The 23,596-nt window shown below is 39.1% G+C and overlaps 2 protein-coding genes across 11 annotated transcripts; one reads left to right on the top strand and one right to left on the bottom strand.

The window, feature by feature from the left end:
- Nucleotides 1-1,025: 1,025 nt before the first annotated feature.
- Nucleotides 1,026-16,530, bottom strand: LOC113403972 (PAN2-PAN3 deadenylation complex subunit PAN3). Of its 10 annotated transcripts, none has more exons than XM_064220528.1 (21): nt 16,398-16,530; nt 16,107-16,285; nt 15,903-16,002; nt 15,749-15,835; nt 15,049-15,102; nt 14,875-14,904; nt 14,495-14,524; nt 13,675-13,803; nt 13,484-13,583; nt 12,916-13,014; nt 10,332-10,418; nt 10,000-10,245; nt 9,767-9,921; nt 6,963-7,084; nt 6,706-6,808; nt 6,492-6,628; nt 6,006-6,081; nt 4,201-4,213; nt 2,789-2,904; nt 2,432-2,597; nt 1,026-2,350 (listed from the first exon to the last, which is right to left on the bottom strand). In XM_064220528.1, the coding sequence occupies exons 3-21, from the start codon at nt 15,975-15,977 to the stop codon at nt 2,064-2,066; spliced, it is 2,112 nt and encodes a 703-aa protein (XP_064076598.1). In that variant the 5' UTR covers nt 15,978-16,002; nt 16,107-16,285; nt 16,398-16,530; the 3' UTR covers nt 1,026-2,063. The 10 variants fall into 10 exon arrangements, with proteins under 10 accessions (XP_064076598.1, XP_064076595.1, XP_064076597.1 ...); XM_064220525.1 differs by having other exon boundaries at nt 14,495-14,549; nt 14,876-14,904; XM_064220527.1 differs by having other exon boundaries at nt 2,432-2,594; nt 14,495-14,549; nt 14,876-14,904.
- A 584-nt stretch (nt 16,531-17,114) lies between these two features.
- Nucleotides 17,115-22,712, top strand: Syx7 (Syntaxin 7). The gene is made up of 8 exons (XM_026644685.2): nt 17,115-17,375; nt 17,486-17,595; nt 17,797-17,866; nt 18,128-18,278; nt 20,411-20,504; nt 20,958-21,076; nt 21,576-21,731; nt 22,368-22,712. Exons 2-8 carry the CDS (start codon nt 17,493-17,495, stop codon nt 22,452-22,454), a joined length of 780 nt encoding a protein of 259 aa, XP_026500470.1. The 5' UTR covers nt 17,115-17,375; nt 17,486-17,492; the 3' UTR covers nt 22,455-22,712.
- The last annotated feature ends 884 nt before the right edge of the window (nt 22,713-23,596 follow it).

Raw genomic sequence — 23,596 nt, 5'->3', positions numbered from 1 at the left:
TCACGAGACGCTGATGCCATGGCCCAAGCTTGGTAGCAAGCACTCTATCGACCAAGGCTGGGACATGCCACCGAAGGGTACTGCAAAGTACGGAATAGAGTTCCATTCCCTGTATGCATGCCTACAGCATGATGCTTAAGATTGTATCCAGGGATTAGTTGGTATGCTACATCTGTTTTTTGTTTATCATGTAGGGCGAGTCTTCACAAGCAGGCTCTGAATCTAGCCTCGAGATTGTTAGAATTGATTGTTATCCTAGAATGTTTGCACTTTAAGTGTGAGGAACCGCCGTGGAAACTAGCTGTCTTTTGGTTGTTTTTAATGGCTGTATAAACAGATACTTCGGTTTTCTCGACACAGATTTGGTCATATGTGACATAATTAATATACTAAATTTACCTGTTCGAAGTCAGTCAACCATATATCGAGCACTGCCTGCGTCGGTTGTTGGGTAGCTTATAAAACTTTAGATCTCGATGTTCAATTTCCTAGGCGGGACAGTAAATACAATAGGCAGCTATCCTGAAAGGGGCAGCAACACACTCTCTTAACTCGAAAAGCTCGTTAAGCCTTCGGCATTGCGTTTAATCTACTGATTAAACTAATTTTATGACAGTGATATTTCACTGTCATAATATTTCCTTCTTGAGTCAGGCCAATTTATTTTACCAATACCAATTTACTTTAAGCTACATTTTAAAGAGTATCCAGGTTAGTGTTGTATATCAGGGTAAATAAAAAGCATTGTGTGCGTTTCAAATATATATAATATAGTGTAGTCGTCTTCTAAATTTTTATTATCACTCAAATCTCCTGAATTTATTTTTATTTGTTAATGTTTGTCTAATAATTTTTTTTATTGATTATTCATAATTTTCTGAACATACAAATTACACGTGAAAAATTATTTAATAAAATAATTAATTATATTTGCATAGTGCTGTATTGTGTGGCAATAAAAAAAACTTTCCATATTTCCCAAAATAAGTAAAGTAAATAGAGGCGGAGACAGCAGTAAAACACGCTTATTTAATACTTTATTTATTAGAATAAAATATACACTTAAAATTATTATAAAATAATATTTTTAAAATTTCAAATAAACATCAGAGCGATCGTCTCTAACTGGATCGGCAATCGGATACGGATAGTATTGTTATCGGTACTATTACATTTCAAAATAAACATAAATGACATCCATCTAGTATAATATATTGTAGAATGAGAATGTTTACACTTACATCGCATTAAATAGTTAAAACATTGATGATTATTATATACGTAAAGATAACACCGAGTATTTAACTTGAATTGGACATCGAATGCACATTTCATACATTTCATTTAACCTTCAGTGAAACACTGAAGTGACACATGTGAACTCTCGCACTCGACGAGCGACGAGAGTCGTCGGCATCAAGAATCGACTAACATTAAAACATTGAGATATTATGTATTGTTCCTACGTGATACATCCTAACATACAATTCCTGGACTACCTCCTGTAGCGACTTGAAAAACGCCATTTAGCAATTAGCAGCGAGTAGTGAGCGTCTCCGCGACATGCGCGACGCACGCGACTGGTTTGGGTCATTTTGGAATGTTTCATGTTTGCGGTGTTTCTTCAGGCGGCTACTCAGTAGGATATATCGATAAACTATACTCGAACACTTAAAGCTTTAAACGGGCGACATAAACATAAACTCAATTGCAGATCGCGGCCAAGTTCGCGTTTATAAATGAGATCGCGTTACAACACAGTTACATTTTAATTTCGTATTCCTAACCGGACGGTGCCGGGCGCCGGATGCTTACAGTCTATTGCTAGTATGAACAGTCCTCGCCCTCTTCGTCCTCGCACTTCACAGAGTCTGTTTGTTAGTTACTTTGCTCACCCTCCGAGCACAACCAGATACGACCGACCTTTCACTTCCGCCCCCGGAGTGTTACACGCAGCTCTTAATAGTATGGTTAATAATTATATGAGTACGATTATGTAATAGACATTGAGACATTGAGACATTGAATACGCCGAAGCGCTAATTGAGACAGCGATACGATATTTACGATATATTTAATAAGGAGAGCTCGTCTATGGGCGGCAGGAAGGGGCTTTCGTCGTAGTTGGGTGGTGCCCAGTTTACCCCGTTAAGCACATGCATAGACAACAGCATTGCACTCTGTACGGGGCTGGGTAAAAAAGCTAGGCCGGCAACAAGCCGGTGGCCGTGGGCTAGGGAGCTGCTCCAGCCGCTTGCATCACCTCCTCGAAAGCGGCTTCGAGGCAGTGCTTCAGCTCCGAATAGGAGACTACTAGAACGCTCTGCTCGTCGCGGGACATGAGCTCGACCTGTCGACATTCATTACGTTAGCCGCATTTACCTAATAAGATGAGTTATTGCACCTTGTGCGGAGGGATCGTGGACTGTACCTTGGCGAGCGAGCCCCCATCGAGGCTGTTGAGGGCGCTGGCGAGATGGGCCTGGTCGAGCCAAGGGCGACCATCCGCCGTCACCGAATGGAACAGGTAGTCCCGGAAAAGTTTCAGCATGTACCGGTCCCCTGTCTCCGACCAGCTCGCGTCCAAGTTCAGCCTGCTAACAGTTATATCTAGATATGGACCCTAAAGTTTTAAAGTAACAAACTCTACGAACGGGAAGCACGTGGTGGATCGTGTCCGTTTTTCTTAGCAAGTGCGGTTCTTTCATTTTTTCTAACCATTTCTTATTAAGCGCCAGTTTTGAGTGAATCATTATCTGGCGCGGCAAGGTTCAGGATGGATACTTACTCGGGCCGCTCGTTGACCACGCCCATCTTGATAAGGATGCGCAAAAGGCGACCATTGTCGATCTCGCGGGCCAATTGCTCCTCGAAAGCGTCTGCGCGCCTCTCGAGGGCCTCCACCTTAATAACGCTTCATGTTATTTAACCTCTTCTTAATTCTCATGACGACTTCTAATACTCAAATGCATGCGTACGCAGCATAGATATATCACTTACACATACGTACACAGATATAGTAGCGTTTACTGTGCACAGTAATGTGACGTGATATGGCTATACTTGAGGTAGCGATGAGATTACATACTATTTGATGGCGCAAAATGTTTATTCCATGTTATTTCTTTTGGGTAAGGAGACGGAGTCCTACGCCTGGGCTGCTCCAGGGGCGGAGGGTCTGGTTGCCCCACAACGTGCAATATTGAAAAATAACAAGTGGTAAAGTTATCATCGTCATTGTCTAACAGCGCATGTTTAATACGATCTCATGGAAAGATTTATAGTCCCGACCGCGGATTCGAACCCGGCCATCTCAACGCTGTTACGTTGGCACCCAATTACCATTGTCGTAACTGCGATGTGAATCAACTTTTTTAAATGAATATTTAGTGTTGTGTATTCAGTGACGCTACGTTTGTTCATGAATCATGTATTTGAGTTATCGTTGAGAATAAAAATTAAGCGACATAAAATAACTATCGAAATGCCACGCTACCTCCCGCCCTACACGGCATAACACACGACACGCTACAGACATCACACCGACAAAACGAAACAATAACAAAGCCGAGTACCGTTGTCGCCGACGCGACGCGACGGAACCCTCGCGAAAGTATTGCCAATGGAACTCGGCTTTGTGCTTGTTCTTTAACGTAGGATAACATGCAAAGCGATTTTACCCCATATTTATTAATAAAATGGTTCCGAAGTTGATGGTGAGGCCAATACTCAATTAGTCAAGACTATCATACCAATTGGGGTATTCTCAGAATACATATATTTAGACACAAATTTCGCTTGTAGCGACACATCAAGTCACGATGCTCACAGACATCTTATGCTTAGTTTTGTGTGGATGTTACCTTAATAGATGATGAACCTCGGGCATGGCGGATGGCAGGCAAAGCCGTCTTTTAGTTTTTTTTAGTATTATATAAAAGCAAATGTCCCGCGATAAATATATGACGTGAAAATTAAATCATTCTTTCATTTTCGAATTTACGATATATCTTCGTAATAATAAAATAAAAAAGAATTTCTTAATTATAAAAACTTGAATTTAACAATTCATTACTGAAATACAAAGGTTGAAATTAAAAAGAATTATGGCATGAGATATATTATAGCTTATTATTTTTAATAAAAAAAGAAAAAAACTAAACAAAATTGTGTAATATGTTTAAAAAGAAACTGTTTTACTTCCTCGAAAAAACTGCAAAAAACGGAAATAGTACACTTTATTTATATATAACATGATCTCATTATACCAAATACAATTCTATTAACAAATATGAAATAACGGGCAGGTGCAGTCAATCAATGCAATGTTAATCGAACAGCGGACTCAATCTATCATTTGCTATTAACGAATCAAACTTTACATTTTCTATTGAGAAACCAGATGACAGCGTGTCTAAAGCAGTGCAACCAGAGTAGGTAAAGGGGGCCGGGCGCTGGCGAAAAAACATTCTGTACGTTCTGCCTCTTATGCTGTAATTCTGATTCCTTCTGAATATGACAGAAATCAGCAGACATCCAGGCTCACAGTCCACAGATCCACAGTTGTACTGATCTATCTACTTTTTGAGTATTTTTTTTATTTAGAAATATTTGTAAGTGCAAACTTGGCGAATCTGAATTGTTCGCTATATGACATTCTGAATTCCAATGCCGATGGTCCGTCAGCGTATCCGCGCTGCGCTTCAAAAATGTGAAAAGAGGAGTGCTATATTACTTATGCACGTCTGCCTTCTGGAGGAGCGGTTAGTTTTTTTTTAAAAAATCGTCGCTACCTTTTAACTAAAAATGTACGTTTTAAAAATATTAAAATTAGATAAGCAATCGATAGGAACGATTTACGCCAGACTCTGGTCCTTTTTCCTAAGTTTATTTTTATAAAGCTCAAAGCAGTAAGCAAAAAATTGTTTTTTTTTTCGAATTCATGCACCCAAAGATAATTAAATTGCCAATGGACTGGAACAATGAGCAAATGACTTCGAACGGCTTTTTACCGTCCCCACTACGTTCTGCGATAACGCCGGTCCTGAATTGATTTTCTTCGTTTCCGGGGTGATTTTGTTCGTAAGCCGCAGAGGCAGACATGTGCAAATATTTTATAGTACCCTATTTTATTCTTTCTAATTTCAAGCGCCTTAACTCAAAAAAGCGTTCATTAACTGAACTTTCTTCGTTTCTCGTTCTTTAATGAGCATACCCGAATATACTGAAGTTTCGCCAGCTCCCGAACCATGAGTCGTCTAGTTCCAAATCCCAGTAAAACGAGTTTTCTTAAAGTTGTAACCGATGATCTACACGTTTAGAACAAATCTTGATCTCCATTATGCTTTTTGTCAAACTCCGCCATAAATGAAATAGTGCAAATTACCCTTAAAAACCTGTTAAGTCGAAAACTTTTTTATTTCAGACTACGCTATAACAGCAAAACATAATTGATGTCACTTGACATATAAATTAGTGTGGCAAATTCAAATTCTTCTATTTATTTACGGTTACAGCTAGAAGAATTACAATTTAAAGTATTAAGTTAAGATAAAAAACAGATCTACGCTTAAGATTAAAACAAAAACCAAGTCTCATATTTTTTATAATATACTCCAAGACAATTTGAAAAATATTTATCGTCAACACTGAAATTGTGACGGATTAAGGCCCTGAAATTAATTTCTTGGATTATGAGCGATGTCGAAATCCTTGATTTTTAAAACTTATTAAACAGCTCGGACGAACCTACAATTGCTTAATTGTAGGTGCGTCCGAGCTGTTTAAAATGAATTCGAAGTACATTTTTATTGCTTTCGTATGAATAAAATGTAATCCCACTACTTCATTCGAATTAGTCAGAAATACTCCGGTATCTCCCCGAGTTGGTGGCGGGGAGAGTCTTAACGATTTCTTAACTTCTATAAAATTTGATCGAATCGTTTCAGAGGGATATCAAACTAGACGACTGCTATTTAATAATATATCCAAATCTTAGCGCTTACCTGCGTATAAAATCGCGCACCTATCATCGGCATCAGATCCGTGACAGAGCGTCGCGTCGTGGCCGACAGCAGGTATCTGGCAATACGCACCAAATATAATTAAACCATTGGCGACCTCGCTTTCCAATTAGGCAATTGGCATCTGACATACGGAGTCATGGCGTCTGGTCAGAATAAAAAAATCAGCATTGATTGTTCAGTACTAAATACAATTTACTACGGAGTCAATTCACCGGCGACGCCGTGAAGATATTTTTTTAAAATCGACATTAATCGTTTGTTAAGGTTTTAGTCCAAGCGGTGATTTTTTTAAATAATAATTATCAAAATTAATGTTTAAATAATGTAAAGGCCACGCCCATACGGCAGATACCAATATATTCCACATTCGATGTTCTTTGAGGCGTTGCTTTATCGACAGCAGTCGAGTGTTCGTGGCCGAACATTCGAAGTGAAATGAGAGAATGTGCGTTCGTGTGTAATTACAATATCAGGTTCTTCAGATCCGCAGAGTAGGAGCGCGCCACCAGATCCATGCAGGCGTTCAGGTTGTCGCAGTGCACGGTGCGGCACGCCATCCCCAGCGCGAGCCGGCCGAGGGCAGTCATGTCTTCTTGCTGAGCCTTCGTTACATATATTTTACCATTTAATAAAATATATTGGACCTTTGCTCGTAATATTGGTCGAAGTCCTGTCGTACCTGAGTGATGTCCACGTTGCTGTTGTGGATCACGTCGGCTATCCCGCCCCAGGCGATGCGGATGCGACAACCGTTCATCACCACCTTAGTGGCGTCGAGGCTCCTAATTGTAGAATACGTATATTCATAAGTTTTAAAAGTCGTGACTGAGTTTATCGTAGTTTTATAAGCATGTCTGTGCATATATTCAAGGTGATCCGATCCGAGTCAACCTGTATAGTTATTGTGTATCTCGTTGAACAACCGAGGTCACTTACCTGCAAGCCAGGCCGGCCGTGTGTATCGCCCGCAGGCCGGCGGTGAGCTGCACCAGCAGGCTCCACAGCACCGCCTCGGGCAGCAGAGCGCCGCACGCCACGGCGCGAAGCATCGCATTCTTCTGTACCACGAGTTACTCACTTCAAGTTTTCCATTTTTAAAAATGAACCATCTCATTAGAGATCCAAAACTATGTCAGGCTTTATTTAACTGAATGTTGACTTAACCGTATTTAATATGCGAATTAAATTCATCTTTATTTTTCATATCTAAGGTCGTTTACATAAAATATCCCCTATAACATAAACGAGTTAAAAATTTCCTCAGCAATCTCAAAAGAGCCTGAAAATACATTCTTGATCAGATTTCAATAAGTACTACAAGACAACACCGGTATATCAAATGAGAATAACCGGGAGGAAATCACTTATTTATTTATTGCAATAGTTACACCATCAACAATACGCGAGACTTCTAAATTCATTCACCAGTTTTAAGTGTAGATTCTACCGAGAGGAACGGCCATGAACCTAGTTACATTATTTCATCATACATACAATTAACACATAGACATGAAGGCACATTTAGTCACATCTAAAGAATACTTGTCACTGTTTCCCCAACATACATATCTGAGTAATGTACCATAAAGTATAATATAAGATATACCCTATAAAATAACCTAGTAAACGAAATAAATTGTCTTAGTCTTATACTTGTAAGGGATGACAAGAGAGAATACCAACGGAGGGTTACATCTAGTACTGCGGTCTCATCTCGAAAATAATCAATCTTTTAAATATCACCAATATATATTTGCCTAAAATTTATGTCTGTGGACCGATGTTCCTTGTTTTTTGTTTGAAGCGCAGATCCAAGAATATTTTATTATTCTGTTAGAAGGAACTAGTTGCCTTCTTTAACATATCTATAAACGTATCTATGCAGGATCAAGCACCTAAAGTAAAACAATATTGGTCTACCATTTTCTCGGACAGGCCGCAAACCTTCGAGCAACAAAGGCTAGGTATATATTATTTTCGAACCTGAAACTTAATAGCGTCGGTCGATGGAAAAATCGAAATGGCAACACCGCCTAAGGTCTCGGTGAAAGTCGTCTTAATCCACGACGGACGTTGGTCGTTGTCGGAGTGGAGGAAGAGCCATGAAGAGCGCGTGCGCCCGTAAGCCGGCGGAATTTATTTTCTCACTTCACACTTTGCAACGGAGCGAGGTCATGTGAGTAATCACAGTACAAATCTCAAAACTTCAAACTCAAATACCACAGACTAATTTAGATCTCGACCAACAACGTCGTGCCCATTCCTGGTCAAAGTTGTTTATTTATCTAAACCTCTCCTGCCACTGGAATAGGATGTCCGAAGTTACGTTATACGGCCTCAATGCTCCGCTACATTTACTATCAAAATTATTAAATTCTCACCAAAATGGTTTGCTTTTGGGAGCTGCGAATTCAAATTTGGTCTAGTCACCGGTAGGCAGACCAGTCTGGGTACCGGTGGAGCGGACCATGTGATTAACCTACTCTCGTCTGTCTACTATATCCACCCACAACAAAACGATTATCGCTAGCACTGTGAGTTACACATAGTTTTTTCAAGTGTAAGCGTGGCATGCGGCCTCCTTGTCTTAAACTCTTGCGGTCAGATTGAATAATTGAGAAATTTCTAGGACATTATTCAATTGAAAATATTTTACACGTAATGACTAAAACGTTTTTGAATCGTTAGATTTTATTTAATAAAATTGGACGCCGAGGTTCTAATACCGGATACGATGTGATATGTACCAGACGTGCGATGCAAATTTTACGATATCGGGTAAATAAATATATTCGTACAAATACAATAAGGCCTAGAGTAAATAAATTAAAAAAAAAATTGATATCAGAGGACGGGCGTTCTTATCGATAAATGTCAATGATATAGAGGACTCGGAGAGTTAAATCCCTTCTAATATTACAAATGCGAGTGTTTGTTGGTTTGTCACCTTCCGTGTGCAGTGAGAACGAAAATTATTTTCGATCCCAGAAAAAACGGGAGCAAAGCCGCGCGTTAAAACAGGTTCAATAATTATATTCAACTAGCTGACCCGACGGACGTCCTGTCCTGTCTTGTTGTCTTGATTATGAATATATAATTCGAATTAAAGTACATAACATACTAATATACTCTCAGCTTTATGATACACAGCATCCTTACTTTTGTTTTCTGGCGCGTACGACGGACATGTCAAAGAACACGGATTTTCGAGATTGCGATTTATTTATAGAGATTGCAAATGCGATTGTTGCAAACGATATCTGCACTACGGAATGATAAATTATTTTTTTATCAAATTCCGACCGATGAATCCGTTTTAAACGACAAGTGCGGCGCGCACTCTTTCAGTCGCGCTAACTGTCGGCCAACTGACTGACAGTTATGTCAAACGCTAGAATGTACCCCACATTAGAAAAATATAAAATATAATATGGTCATCTTTTTTTGTTATTAAATGTTTGTCAAGTTTCTTAATTATTTCTTGAAGGAGAACCTTCTCCTGACTATAATATACACAACGATCGGTCAGCAGGTCACGCGTGTTGATGTGAGGGAACTGGAGATTCATTTTGAGATGAACTTAGAGGCTTTACTTATTAAACAGGAGAACTTGAAGCATAATTTTCTTCAACTTATAGTCAAAACGATTTATTTTATATTTTGCTTGCTCAATATGAAAATTTCATAATCTATACTACGATCTAAAGTTGGAGGATGAGGTAGGTAGAGATTGTTCTTACCTGGTGCGTGTACGGCCTTGGCGCATCCGGGTCTGAGGAGAACGGGTCATGGAAGGCTCCGTTGCCATCGGTCACTCCACCGGGCGCTCCGGTCGCCAAGTACTTGGTCATCAGAGTCATGCACGCGGGGTGATAGTCGTACACGAGCACCACGGCTGAACAAACGATGCTCTTAGTCTTTTCAACTTTGTTCGTTTAATATATGATAGGTGGTCAGTGTGCCATGTACTCACAGTGGTCCCCGAAGTCCTTGGTCGTGAAGCAGTGGTGCAGCCTGACCACGTTGGGATGGTCGACATTCCTCCACGCCTCGATGCGGTTGAGCAGCGCGGGCGGCGCGGCGCACGCGTGCAGGCGCCGCAGCGCGTAGTGCTCGCCGCTCACGCGGTGCGTGGCGCGGTAGGACGTGGCCAGCGAGTGCGCGTTGCTCCCCTCCAGCGGGGTCAGCTCCGCGTACATCTCCACCGTCTCGGGCAGCTCTGCGTTGTATCAGAAAAAAGAACGCGAAAAAAAAAATTTAAAAATCAGTTCCTAGCGTTGAATAAAATAAAAAGAGGCTACTGACGTATGTCCGGCTGCAGGAACACGTCTTCATTTCTTTGATAGATTTCCGACCGGATGGTCTCGGGCGTGTAGAATGTAGCGGCAAGACCTGCCAGGACGAGAAGAAAACATTGTAACGTAACTTCTGATGCAATCGTAAATAAAAACTCGGGATATAATTCTACTCTTACAACGAATCAAAGAGAATCACCCAGATGAAATATTTAAAGCACAGTTACACGCGCCGATTAACTTTCACCGAGCATCTGCACAGGGCAGTTCAATTTTTGCAACACACCGGTTTTTTCCCGGATCGGTGTTTAACTTTCCAAGCCGACAGCAACTTATATCTAACACATAACTCGCGACGCCGACTTAGATGACAGAGAACATTTAATAATGCTATATAATTTATAAAACTATTACATTACTTAGAAAACTATCAAGCACTTCGGGGTATCCCACCACTGAATTTACATGTGCTTAATTTGTTTATAATTCATCTCGTGCTCGGCGGTGAAAGAAAAGCATCGTGAGGAAACCTGCATGTGTCTAATTTCAACGAAATTCTGCCACATGTGTATTCCACCAACCCGCATTGGAGCATCGTGGTGGAATATGCTCCATACCTTCTCCTCAACGGGAGAGGAGGCCTTAGCCCAGCAGTGGGAAATTTACAGGCTGATTATGTTATGTTATGTTACGTATAAATTCAATAGTTCGCACTACGAGCTCGTTGCAATATTGGCGACCCCAAATGCGGTTACGGCCGCTCGCGGCACAAATTCAACGCCAAACTAACGTTATTCACTCGTCGAAGCTTCCTCACTTCAATCACGGTTACAAATCCGCCTCGTGCGTCAGGCTAAGCTCATATTAGTTTTTATAATTGCGCAATTACTGCAGCACTATTCGCTAGACAGTTCCGTGATTACAGCTTTTACATACATTCGCAACGCCATAGAGAAGCGTTAACACAGCAGACATTAGAACATTAACTGCAAGTCCACTACGAGATGTATATAGTCGTGTGTTACTTCAGCGACTGCACATACTTTCATATGTTTACGGGTAAGTATCTTCGCCTTCGCAGGGAAAGGAAATCAAAGATTGTATAGCAGTAGCATTATAACATAGCGTTAACTCCGCCGCCTCAGAAAAACATTCTCTAGCAATAAATTTTGTTATTTTCACCCGTTGCAATGATTTCCCACGGACAGACTGACAAAAATCTAAATAACGCTTTTTTTTTTTTTGGTTTGACTAACTTTTCAATATTTTCAATTTAAACTTAAAAAGGCAGTTCTTTCGATGTAACCGGCACACTTCAATTTAACTTATTTCTATATATTGATCGTATCGCAGTTTGAATTTGAATAACAGCGTGAGTATTTTCGTTCGACGCTACTGGTAACAGAGCAGTCTTCACACCCATAATACTAAAGTGAAATAATTCATCTCGTGAATTTGTTGATTTCAAGTTTGACAGAAAACATCGCGAGGGAGTCTGGAACTTTTCTGCGATGCGTCGAGTTTGCGTCGGCTGACTTCTATCAGCGCAGTAATAGGATAACTTACAATCACTGCTGACATATTCAGGTGATTAATATTTGGCTATTGTTGTAATCGCACCACTGCAATAATGTTTCACCTCGGAGAATAATATGCAATAATAACGCTTCTTCCCTAAAACTTATACAACAATTGTTGTATGCGGGTGTTATTAGTCGCCCAGCGATAGCCGGTTGACCTTCGCAACCCATCTGGATAACCCAATGGGTCCATATTAAATTAAAATAGCTTTCCTGTCAAGAGTTTACGATTATTGATAGTTAGCTGTTGGAAAAGAATAAAAACTGTCTCGAATCTCCTGTCGCAACACACAAGCGGCATTGGCTATTCGCATTGCAAAATATTAAAACCATTTTATATTTTAAACCTACACAAAAAAGTCGGAAGTTACGCGCGACCTAGTTGTTTAATAAGCTTTATCGAATTATTGTATAACAGTATCTTAATGTCTGCATCTTAATGCAACGGCATTAAGATGCAGACGGTTATTCTCTTATACAGACGAACACACATCGCACCTGCGGCCCGCGCCGAAGGATCGAGACTTCGGCTGAAGACATTCGGACGATATGCACTAAACGCTATATATAAAGTCGCATTGATAGGAAGCGAATCCAAGTAGTTCATTGTGAAGATAATCTTATTAAATGAAGATCTTCAAGGCGTAACCCCGCGATCTGGTGTGAGGATGCAACCCGGGTTGGATGGTCCAGCAGTGTATCAGTTCAATCAAACCAAACGACATCAAATCAATTTCCCACCCTCGAAATGTTTAAATATTTTCAAAGCATTGCTCAATAAAGTCGCGCACAGCATATTATATTCGCAGCTCAGCATCATTGTTAATGAAATTCGCGAAAACATTTTTATAATAGTCCGGTTCAATTAGGTTTAACATGTTACATTGTTTACCTAGAATTCATATAACATATATTAATCAGCTTGCAGGTTTGTGTAACGAGCCTTAACTACTCGACCGCGTGTGTACCGAGCCTTACGGCCGGGCGAGGACGCAAAATGTCGAAAGGTCATACCTGGCTTGTTTTGCGCGGGCATCGGAGGCAAGTGCGCAGGAACGCCTGCGTACATCTGGGACGCGTACGCCGACGGCACCCCGATGCACCCCTCCGGCACTGTGGGGCAAGGGAGTCGCTGTATTGATTTATAAACTACGATGCAGTTATTGCCTTATATGGAAATAGCTCGCGCGCTCGCCGAGTGGGCGGGGGTGGGCGGCGGTGGGCGTATGACCCCGGAGGCTTCCTGGGATTTATTTAGACGACTGAACAAGGTTTTAATGTCTCCATGCATTTACGACCCGCCTGTTGCACACAATTATTTTTCAAGCTACATTAACTGAAACGAGAGAGCGTGGAAATGTGCTGAACCAAACAAGCAGATTATACACTAACAACTTTAGCGATGTCTCATAGTCATAATCACTACAAAATATATATTATATTGTTGTTAAACCTTTATATCGAGAAAATGAAAAAAATACATCAACTCGTAATTGTTACGAGACTAGCTAGAGGGTAGTTGCATCTTGAATTTGTGTCCGTGTAGGAAGGCATATTTATAATAAAACATAGTTTTACTTACCCATGCCAACGGGTGGATTGAGAGGGGGCACGTTGAGTCCCGGAGCGTTCATGCTGTCGGGGTTCGTGGAATAGAAGTAAGTGGTTCCACCGACATTCTCCTGCGAACAAATATACGTTGAGTCGAACAAAGAAACCAATCAACAGTACACACACAACCACAACTATAGAGGGTTTGAATGTTTCATGTACCTGGTGCACTTGCGTGTTGATGGGCGGCATGACCATCGGGTTCGGCGGGGAGCTCTGCGGAGACTCCGGAGGCAAGGGCATCGGTGGTGGGTTGAAGTAATTGATCGGCACGAACTCGCCGATCAGCATCTGTTTACACCCAGGTCTAGTAAGCAAACTACATTAATAGCCGCCCCGGGACGGCGTCGTGTGGGGGCTCACACTTGTCTAATTTGGCCATTAGTCATTTCTTATTCAAAAGCAAATAGCTAAGTATGTAAGAGCACCCGCCTCCTCTGCGGGCATATTACCAAAAATGTAAATACTTTTAAAGCTCCTATTACGATTCTGAAAGGCATTAAGTATTCATATAACTTTTCATATTCATTCGATGAAATCAAGTTCGCTTTTATCGAATGTTCGAAGTGATGGTAATTGTCAGCATTTAGTAACGATGGGGTGTCTCATGAAGGGACCGGGGAAGTTTACCAATATATCGGCGACATACCTGCATTGCGTTCTAATTATACTTGCAATAAACCTGAAAGTAACTCGTGAATATTAGCGTAGCTTCCGGCTCATCTTCGCGAGCGACTAATCGTTCGGAGAGCTATGGTTTCAATCCCTTCACAGTACGTGTACTACATCGTAATATTCAATATTCACAATATATTGCAGAATATATTAGTGATAATAAGCGAGTAACATTACATACGTCATTTCAATTAATTTCATAACGACCAATCACAACAAGGCGTTATAAAACGCCGGGATGGAATCGATATCGTCCCGCGTGTTATAATTAGACGGACGCATTGCAGGTGTATCGACTGGGGTGTACCTGCGGGGGTGGTGCATGCGCGAGAATCGCCTGCAGCGGCGTCCCGGGAGAGAACAACATTGGCTATTAGAAACGAAGTTTTCGATACGCACGCGTACACATTGTTGAACATTAAATATATTCTATTAAATATCATTGTTGTTTTTTATTTTGACTATTTACTTTTAAGCACCCTAAAGTCGCAGAGAAGAAGCTACCATCAAAAGCTAAAAATTAAATTAAAAGACATTACAACATGAGATATTACAAAAGTGGTAGCTTTATTTTAATTGAATCCTGTAAAATCACAATCCAAAAATTCTCACAGGAGCCTACATGAATATAGTAGAATTATATTTTTTGATTTTGTATAACTGCTTATAATATGAGTAGCAAATTACCTGGGGATGAGGCAAATGCGTCATCATTGGCTGGAACAAAGCAGGCAGAAGAACAAAGAAAATAAAACATTTTTAGTACAATGGCTTTGAGACAGTTATATTTTATTAAACCACTTCTTAGACCTACTAGTTAACAAATCTCATCATAATATAAGAGTTTTAAAGTTTTATTACCGGTGGCTGTGGCATCGGCTGAGGCATCGGGGGTGGAGGGTGTGTGATTATCGTCTAGAAAAAAATGATTCCATCAAACTTTTAAATAGCATAATAGCATGTACATTGCACGGGTATTTATTTTGTACATTCATGTTTATTATTACTCAGTAGCGAGTTCAGCAATAAGTCTTTTGATAATATATTTAATGATTTTCATCTAATTTTTTCCATTGCATTACCCATATGCCTACCACTAGCATATATATACCAAAAAGATACCCTTGGTAAGCTTTTGCTTTTCGTCTCTTAACTTTTCTATAGTTTGTAAAAAAAACATTTCAAAACAGTTTGAATGCATCTCTTGTAAAGAGAAGCTGTACCAATAGTCATAATAATATTTAAATTATTATTTTTAAAAGCATATTTTCCTCGAGGTCTCGTCTTGCAAATGAGCCACCTTGATTGTAAGTAGTCACTAGTGCCCGTAGACATTAGCACCATAAGAAACTTTAATCCATCACATTGGTGATGTAGGGAAGGGTTAGGAGACTTGAGAATATAGTTATACTGGCTCAGTATTCAAACCTAAACACGAAAATACTAAGTATTGCGGTCTGGCAGTAGAATGAGTGGGTGGTTCTCAACCAGTCAGGCTCACACAAGGCTCTTAAAAATGTGATGAAATTGTGGTATTTAATGTAAAGATCTATTAACTTACTTTTTTAATAGCAGTCGGTGATGACTCCATACTGAGATTACTCATAGCCTGGTTCAGTGACCTGGTTGGTGTTGATGTGGAACGGCTCTGCAAGATTCGTTTTATTATAACAGGAACTGTTTTTGAAACATAAATATATTACTAAATTACTCACCATATAGGTAGCCAACTTCGACTCCTGGGGTAGCCCCGTGGGCGGAGAATATTGCAAAAACATTGATGGATCCATCGTATTGGTGGTATCAAGTGGCCAGCTGATATGAGACAAACAAAAGCCATGAATAATAACACCATGACGGCCATACACAAACAACGGTATCGACTATCGACATTGTGATGCGGCCCATCTTCTCCTTACCTGATATATATTTAATTGCCTGTCTCGTTCAACATCATATTGTAATTTGATATAATTACACCATTGCTCACTGTAACATTACACTGTTGTACACACATTTCGCCAATTTTAAAGTACTCCATGGACAACAATTATGCCTTCCATAAATGAACGGTTTTTCAAAGCACTATGTATGTTCACTGTAACAAAACAAAATCTCACATTGTTTTGTTTTGTAAATAGACCGTACTATTTACAAAACAAAATTCAGATCGCGATTGGAAAATTCTAACAGATTTTTAAAATAAAAACCTGGAACAGCCACGACGATGCAGACGTCTACATAATATAAGAGGTCGAGGTAAAACTGAAAACTGTATACGTGTTTGTGTAACTCAACTAGCTGTATGCCATAGACAATTATTATGATACTAAATTACAGAAACTATAAAAGAATATTGAATCTTTTGTGTCAGATATACATTTCAATTTACCAATACTTTCCACATCCTGTAACAAATTAAATACTTAAATCTTTTCAAAGGCAAATTAGTACAATTACAAATGTTAAAAAGACGTTAGATTTTTTTTTTAAATTATTGTATTATTTAAAGTTAGTATTTTTTATTAATTTCATTTTATATTTTTGTAATGTCTTTAACATGACCGATCATTAATTTGAAAGTTGCGCAGTACAAGCTTCATTTTTGTCTATGTTTAGCATTAATATAATTATGTATTATCATTAATTAAACATCGTCTAATAATAATTTGCAATTTTTTTTATAACAAAACTATAATAAACTGTATAAAGTTTAATAAGCCATATTTTTACACAACGCAGCAATGTAATAAAAAGTTGCTTACATTTAATGTAAAACATTGCGTGTGCTGCCGTGGAATATTTATTAGGTTTTTTGTTCGAATATAACATATCTATACTTTGTAAGCCATTGACCTACGATAAGTTTTTTTTTGTCGTATTCTTCTCATGTTTAGTCTGTATGGTCTTTGTCAGTTTTACTTTACGTCACTAGCACTAATCAAGAAAAAGTAATCACTTTTAGTTGTCAAACGTCATAGTTAATATTATATATTTTTGTTGAAAATTTAGAAGACACTGCCTATCGTTAAGTGTATAAGTATTTCGAAATTGATTTAAAACATTTTATTGAATAGTAATCACAAAAAATAACGTATCCTAATATTATTGTATTCGATAAACAAGTTTTGACACGGTAAATAGCGAACGTCATAAGTAATAATTTTAAGTCAGTAATTAGATTACAGGTGAGTATAACAAATATAAAACGTAAAATATGTATTATATTATACCTGAGTGTATTCTTTATTATATTCAAGTAGGTTTCATCTGATTTTATTGTTTGATATTTTGTTAGATTCAAAATGGAATCGTCATACCAGGGAGGTGTAGCGTTCGAAGATAACGATAATTTTCAGCGGCTTTCGCAAACAATAGCAAGCAATATTAAAAAGATATCGCAAAATGGTAAGATTTCATACTCTAGTTATTTACATATTTTTTTAAAATCGACAATAAAAACACGAAATTTGTATGTAAATCATACTCAAATGTAATGGCGCAATACTTGCTTTGTTCAATTCTTATTAATTTCTTTGTTAGTTCAATATTTCAAGACAATATTACTGAGTTGTAATATGATAAATGCTCTGTTCTGTTCTTCGACAGTTTCATCAATGTCCAAGATGGTCAACCAGCTGCAGACTCCGCAGGACTCCCAGGAGCTTAGAAACCAATTGTAAGTTTGTATAGATATTTAAAATGAAATATTATATTTTTGTTGTGGGTAATTAACTGATAATCAATTCTTCATACTTGATGATTTACAACTTATGATAATTTTAATAGATATACAATAACATTGCAATCAACATATTTTATATGCTCTTATGACATGTTGAATGTATATATACATACAATAACCATACACTTATAATATACACTATAGTTTAACTATGAAAACTATAAAATATTATAGTATGAAATTCTTATCATGCAGGCGCCAAATACAAAATTACACTCAGAAGTTGGCAAAAGATACTTCTTCCATGATAATGGAGCTAATGAAGCTGAGATCTGATATACCGGCAAACATGCTCACTCGGGATCGCCTCAGTGATGAGTACATGACCACACTGAATGCATTCCAGGTAAGTTTTATAAATTCATTGTCACAATGATTCAAACGATTAAATTAAATGCAGAACTACTAATTACACAGGAATTAGCTGTATCTCGGCTTTAACTCATTTGTACTAATTAAAATAACAGACTAAGATTTTATTTAAATGTTAAAATTATGAAATAGAAGTGGTGACTTGGTTGATTTTACAAAATACTGGTGATTTTGTTTCGCCATAACTTCAAGTTTAATGCCAGTATTATTGCTAATTCATATTTCACATTTATAATACATATACTGTTTAATTTTCATGAAAAAAAATTTAAACATGCTTTATTAAGGCACAGAGCCTTATTCCCAGTACTTAAAGGTTAGCTCTTGAGGCTGTGTAGTGCCAGAGTATTTTCATCTAAATTATAAATATTTGTAAATTTTTAAATTATTATGGTAATTTAAAGTTGGTTATAAGAAAACTTTCTAGATTTGTTTACATACTAAAAGCATCATAAATTACAAAGAAACCGGATTTATTCATAAAGTATTTACTAAACCATTTGACTACAGACTTGCAACTGAGTTACATTTGTGATAGAGATTGCCGTTCGAAATTATGGAACTATATATTGAGTTGGAACATCATTTGAAATTCGTGGCTAAAATATAAAGGAAATTTTATTGCGTTACATACCAAAAATTATAAATTCATTTAAAAAATACTATGTTGCAAGAATTGACATTCTACCTGATGAAATTGTATTGAAGCTCATGAAATGTGTTTTTGATTCTTATCTGTAAATTAGTAATTTATATTTATATGGACTTAAAATAAATTTATTTTAATTGAACCAACTGTACATTTAGCTGTTAAAATCTTCTAGTCGTTAATATTAATCAAGTTTTGTTATCGTTTATACAATTATAACATAAAATGTAAATAATCATGATTTCACTTTTAACTTTGCTGATATAAATTATTGATAAACATTTGGCGACCGTGCGCTAAAGTCACCAAATTGAATAATTTAATCAAACTAGTTTATTAGTTGAAACGAATGGGCTGAAGTCATGCTGAATGCGCCCGCTCAAATATAACGAGATTTAACTCGTAAATTCCCGCTAGTGCATGTAGTCATTAACGATTTGTTAATTCGTCATTAATCAAACACTTTTGACGTATTTATAAAAATGTGCATCGCTTCGCTTCAATATAATCTTCCGCGAGTTGCGTATGCATTTAGTTTTACAATCTGATCTGAGTTTAATCGTGATTATGATCACTACGGACCTACGGATGTAAAGTTAAAAAATCATTCGTTGGTAAAATAGATGGCTTATGCGGGTTCAGCTGAACCTGAACATAGCTATGTTAATAAGCCATTGGACTGTAGGAGATAGGGTTCAGAGAGTTCCCTTCGCATGACTCCTGCCGTATAGTATATCTGCTGCGCAATTCTTATCACGTAAATACCTCTTCAGAAATGACTTTCATCGTTGAAAGTAATATGTAAACATTAACCGTCATACGATTATTCATTAATAAATTAAACATTATCTTTTTTTACATTAATATAAAGGGTAATGAAATAAAACACAATTTGATCATTGGAATGTCATTTATTGAACAAAGTCATAGTCTAGAGAAGTTCGATCTAAGGGCGGCACTTTGCCGCGTCTGCTCTGCTCGAGCAGTGATCAAAAACGCCAACCCACCTGGCAACTTGTTTGTAGTCAATTAAAGAGATGCTTCTCCTTATATATGAAGCGGGACGTGTAATCCGTAATAAGGAAAGTCCTGGGGAATTAAGGTCTGGTGAAATTAAGATTTCGATCAGTAAGAAAGTAAAGTAAAGTAATAAATAGCCTTTAAATGTCTCATTACTGGTCTAATGTGTCCTCTCGGAGGAGCCGTTTTCGGGTTTATTCCACCGTGCTGTATAAACATGTGTAGGAGTCACTGATATTAGATACATTCAGGTTTCTTTAAGATGTCCTTCACAGCCAATAGTAAAGGACATCGTAAAGAAACACGACAACGCACGAGGTAAATTATAATATTATAAAAAAAATTAAATACAAGAAAATTGAGTGGAACCCGTTCTAATAACTAGGCCATTTCGGCTCATGGAGGAGGATCTTAATCCGTAAACAATCCCATTGCAGACGACTCAGCGGGCGGCGGCGCAGAAGACGAAAGACGATGTGCGGAAAGTGAAGGCGCAGACCATCAACATCGGCGACCCCTTCGCTATGGGCGGTCAGTCTTCAATATTCATTTTCCGCTCACTGGTCGCGGCCGGTCGACGTGACGTTTTGTTTCATTTTCTCCGCAAAACTCTACGAACGCCCTGCTAGGAACGCTATAATAACTGTTTTTCGGTTTCAATGCATTTCAGAGTTTCACTACCTTTATGTATGCCGTTTGTTTAGCAAGTAGATTACCTTTTCCACGGGTTCCTACAATTATTGATGCCTCCCCGTGTAACGCCGAGCGTCACGGTATAAACAAAACTACATGTTTGTCTGCGCTTGGGTTTTGTAATCAGACGTTGATAGCAACAGGAACATTGGACCTGTGTGTCTGAAATGTGAAATGTCACGGGGCAACATATGTATAAGAAAAACGTAATCTAAAAATATTTTTTCAAAAGTAATTGTGATCGGGAAGACGCAGTAACACGAGTTTGAATAGATTGAGTGTGTGTTGTAGGAGGAGTCAAGGATGGCGATCAGGGCGAGACCATTCGCAAGCAGGAGCAGATGTCGATGCAGTCGCAGCGCGAGCTGCAGCAGCTGGAGGAGCGCGAGCGAGACATACGACAGCTGGAGGTGAACTGGCGTTAACAGCGCGCGCTTTTATAATATATCGAGTCCATTTACTTTGTATAACGACGTAGACTGCGACGTAGGCGGCGGCCATTGGACCTCGAAGCAGAGCGCGCCACGTGTGAGGTGGATAATCTGCAGCGGACGTCAACCAAAAGCATTGGTGTATCGTTCACTCATTTGGTAGTTTCTTTCGAAAAGTCACTCAATTGAGACCACTAGTTAATGCAGAACCAAATGACACTTCGTAAGGCTCCGGGGAGAGCAAGCGTGCTGACATAAAATTGTATTTGTCAACATCTTAAAAGATACAATTATGAAGTGTCAATCAACATATTTTTTAAATTTTAATATATATTTTCATATATTGGCTAGGTTTATAAACTGTACGAATAGCCCGCTGTCGCAACGCAAACAGCGTATCCAGCGCGGCGGCGGCCGGCAGCACCGCTGGGTGAAGCCCTATCTACATAAGTATAAAGCGTCGCGTATCGTGTTCCAGAACGACATAATGGACGTGAACCAGATCTTCAAGGAGCTCGGCACGATGATCCACGAGCAAGGGGCGGTGGTGGAGTCCATCGAGTCCAGTGTCGAGTGCGCGTCGCACAACGTCGAGGCGGCCGCGCACGAGTTGTCCCATGCCGCTAATTACAAGGTACAGACTTCTGGTCTTATTCTCAGTGCTCGTGCGGCGCCGACAGCGGCCGCGGCGGTCCGCTCGCTCGGGCCTTGTGAATATTACGTAACTCTTCTCTCATACTGTAAGGTTTGCCTGCCTGAGCGATTATCCGAGATGTATTTCACGACGCTCGATTATGGTCTCGGTTAGAAGCCAATGAAGGAAGTTTTAATACAGTTTGCTGAGTTTTTGTACATTTACTTTTTACTAAATTTAAATGTTATGTAATAATACATAGCCGATAACCCACACGCAGAAAAACACTACAAGGACAAAATAAAGGTTACGATGACACTCATCACTTATTTCACCGAAATGACCGCGCCAGTGTGACAGGCACGTGGCATCTTAGTTCCCTTAGTGTTGGCACATTGGCGGTCTCGAGAATGATTAATATTTCTTACAGCACTGTAGGCCGTGGGCAACGGTGACCACTGACCATCAGGTGCCCATTTGCACGTCTGCCTACCTAATTTATGAATTCACATTCATTGATTTTCTAATTAAAATTAATTATTAAGTTTATCGCCGGTAGCTTTCAATTTAAGTTAACTTTGTAACTTGATGATTCAACATTGCAAACGAAATGATTTGACGTTATTTGCATTTCAGAACAAGCTGAGGAAGAAGAAAGTGTACCTGACGCTCATCCTCATCATCATCATATCGATAATATTAATCATCATCTTCCACAACTGAACCGAACGACGCCTCTCGGGACCTCGCGCTCGACACTACACCGACCCCCCTCCCGTCACGTACCGGCGCACCGCCCGCACGCGGCCGCGTGTTGTCTGGGGCGTCTATGTTATGCGTTGATTACTAAACTAACATAATTAGTTAAATTGTTATTACTCACACGAGTGAATGTTTAAGCATTAAAGCGTAAGATTTATCTATATAAATGAGTTACTGAGTTTCTGTGTCTGTATATACATCTATCATAATATATATATTTACATATATATAATAGCATTTTTAAATTTTATATACAAACTTGATTATGTTGCACCTGTAATCACTTAATCTATGATATAATAAGACTAATCTGTTTGAAAATGAACATCGTTTTATTAATAAACATGAGTCGCTTGCAACGTTTCGAAATGCGTCCGAGCACGTGACTCGCCTCCCGAGGGCCCCGCACGCCGCACGCCGCACGCCGCACGCCGCCCCTGCGGATTGTGCGACCTCCGTCTGTGTATACATGTACATTTATCTAGTTAAGCGGAATTCTGTGCATTGGCGACTTGGCGTTGCGTGAAATACTGACAGTTCGACTTTCGAGTTATTATGTAATAAATGATTTATTAAATTGTAATTAAACGACAAGTCCAATATATTTTATAAGTGTGTATTGTATTCTAAGCTAAATGTTTGTAACATATGTATAGAAAAGTCTGTCGCTCCCGTAGTGTGAAGAGGACAACAGATATAAATCATTTTGTAAAGTGCGGGCGCGACGTGCGGTGTGGGGGGGGGACCCGCTCGGCTGGCGTTGCGAAGCGAAATCTCATAATTCCATTATTTTAACTTTATATTTAAGACCATTGCTTATGTTTTATTTGAATACTGATATAATTTACATTTTGATGTCAACGCGTTGTTCAGCTCCGGAGAACTGAACTGCGCGTAATCGTAACCGACGGGAGCGAAGCAAGCGAAATTATGCGCGTTTAACCGATTCCGTTGGAATCATATTAACGACATCGCCTTTCACAGCATCTGTCTTCCCCGTTACACTAACGAGGAATCGTAACGCGGCACCCGCCCGTGGCCCGGTGTTATTCGTTTCAGTAGCTGCGGTTTACATCGATTTGAAGTCATCACGAGAGAATCGT

This window comes from Vanessa tameamea, chromosome Z (assembly GCF_037043105.1).
Source record: "Vanessa tameamea isolate UH-Manoa-2023 chromosome Z, ilVanTame1 primary haplotype, whole genome shotgun sequence".
Lineage (NCBI taxonomy): Eukaryota > Metazoa > Arthropoda > Insecta > Lepidoptera > Nymphalidae > Vanessa > Vanessa tameamea.
The sequence above is the reverse complement of the archived record's forward strand: the minus strand, read 5'-3'. Positions and strand labels throughout refer to the sequence as shown.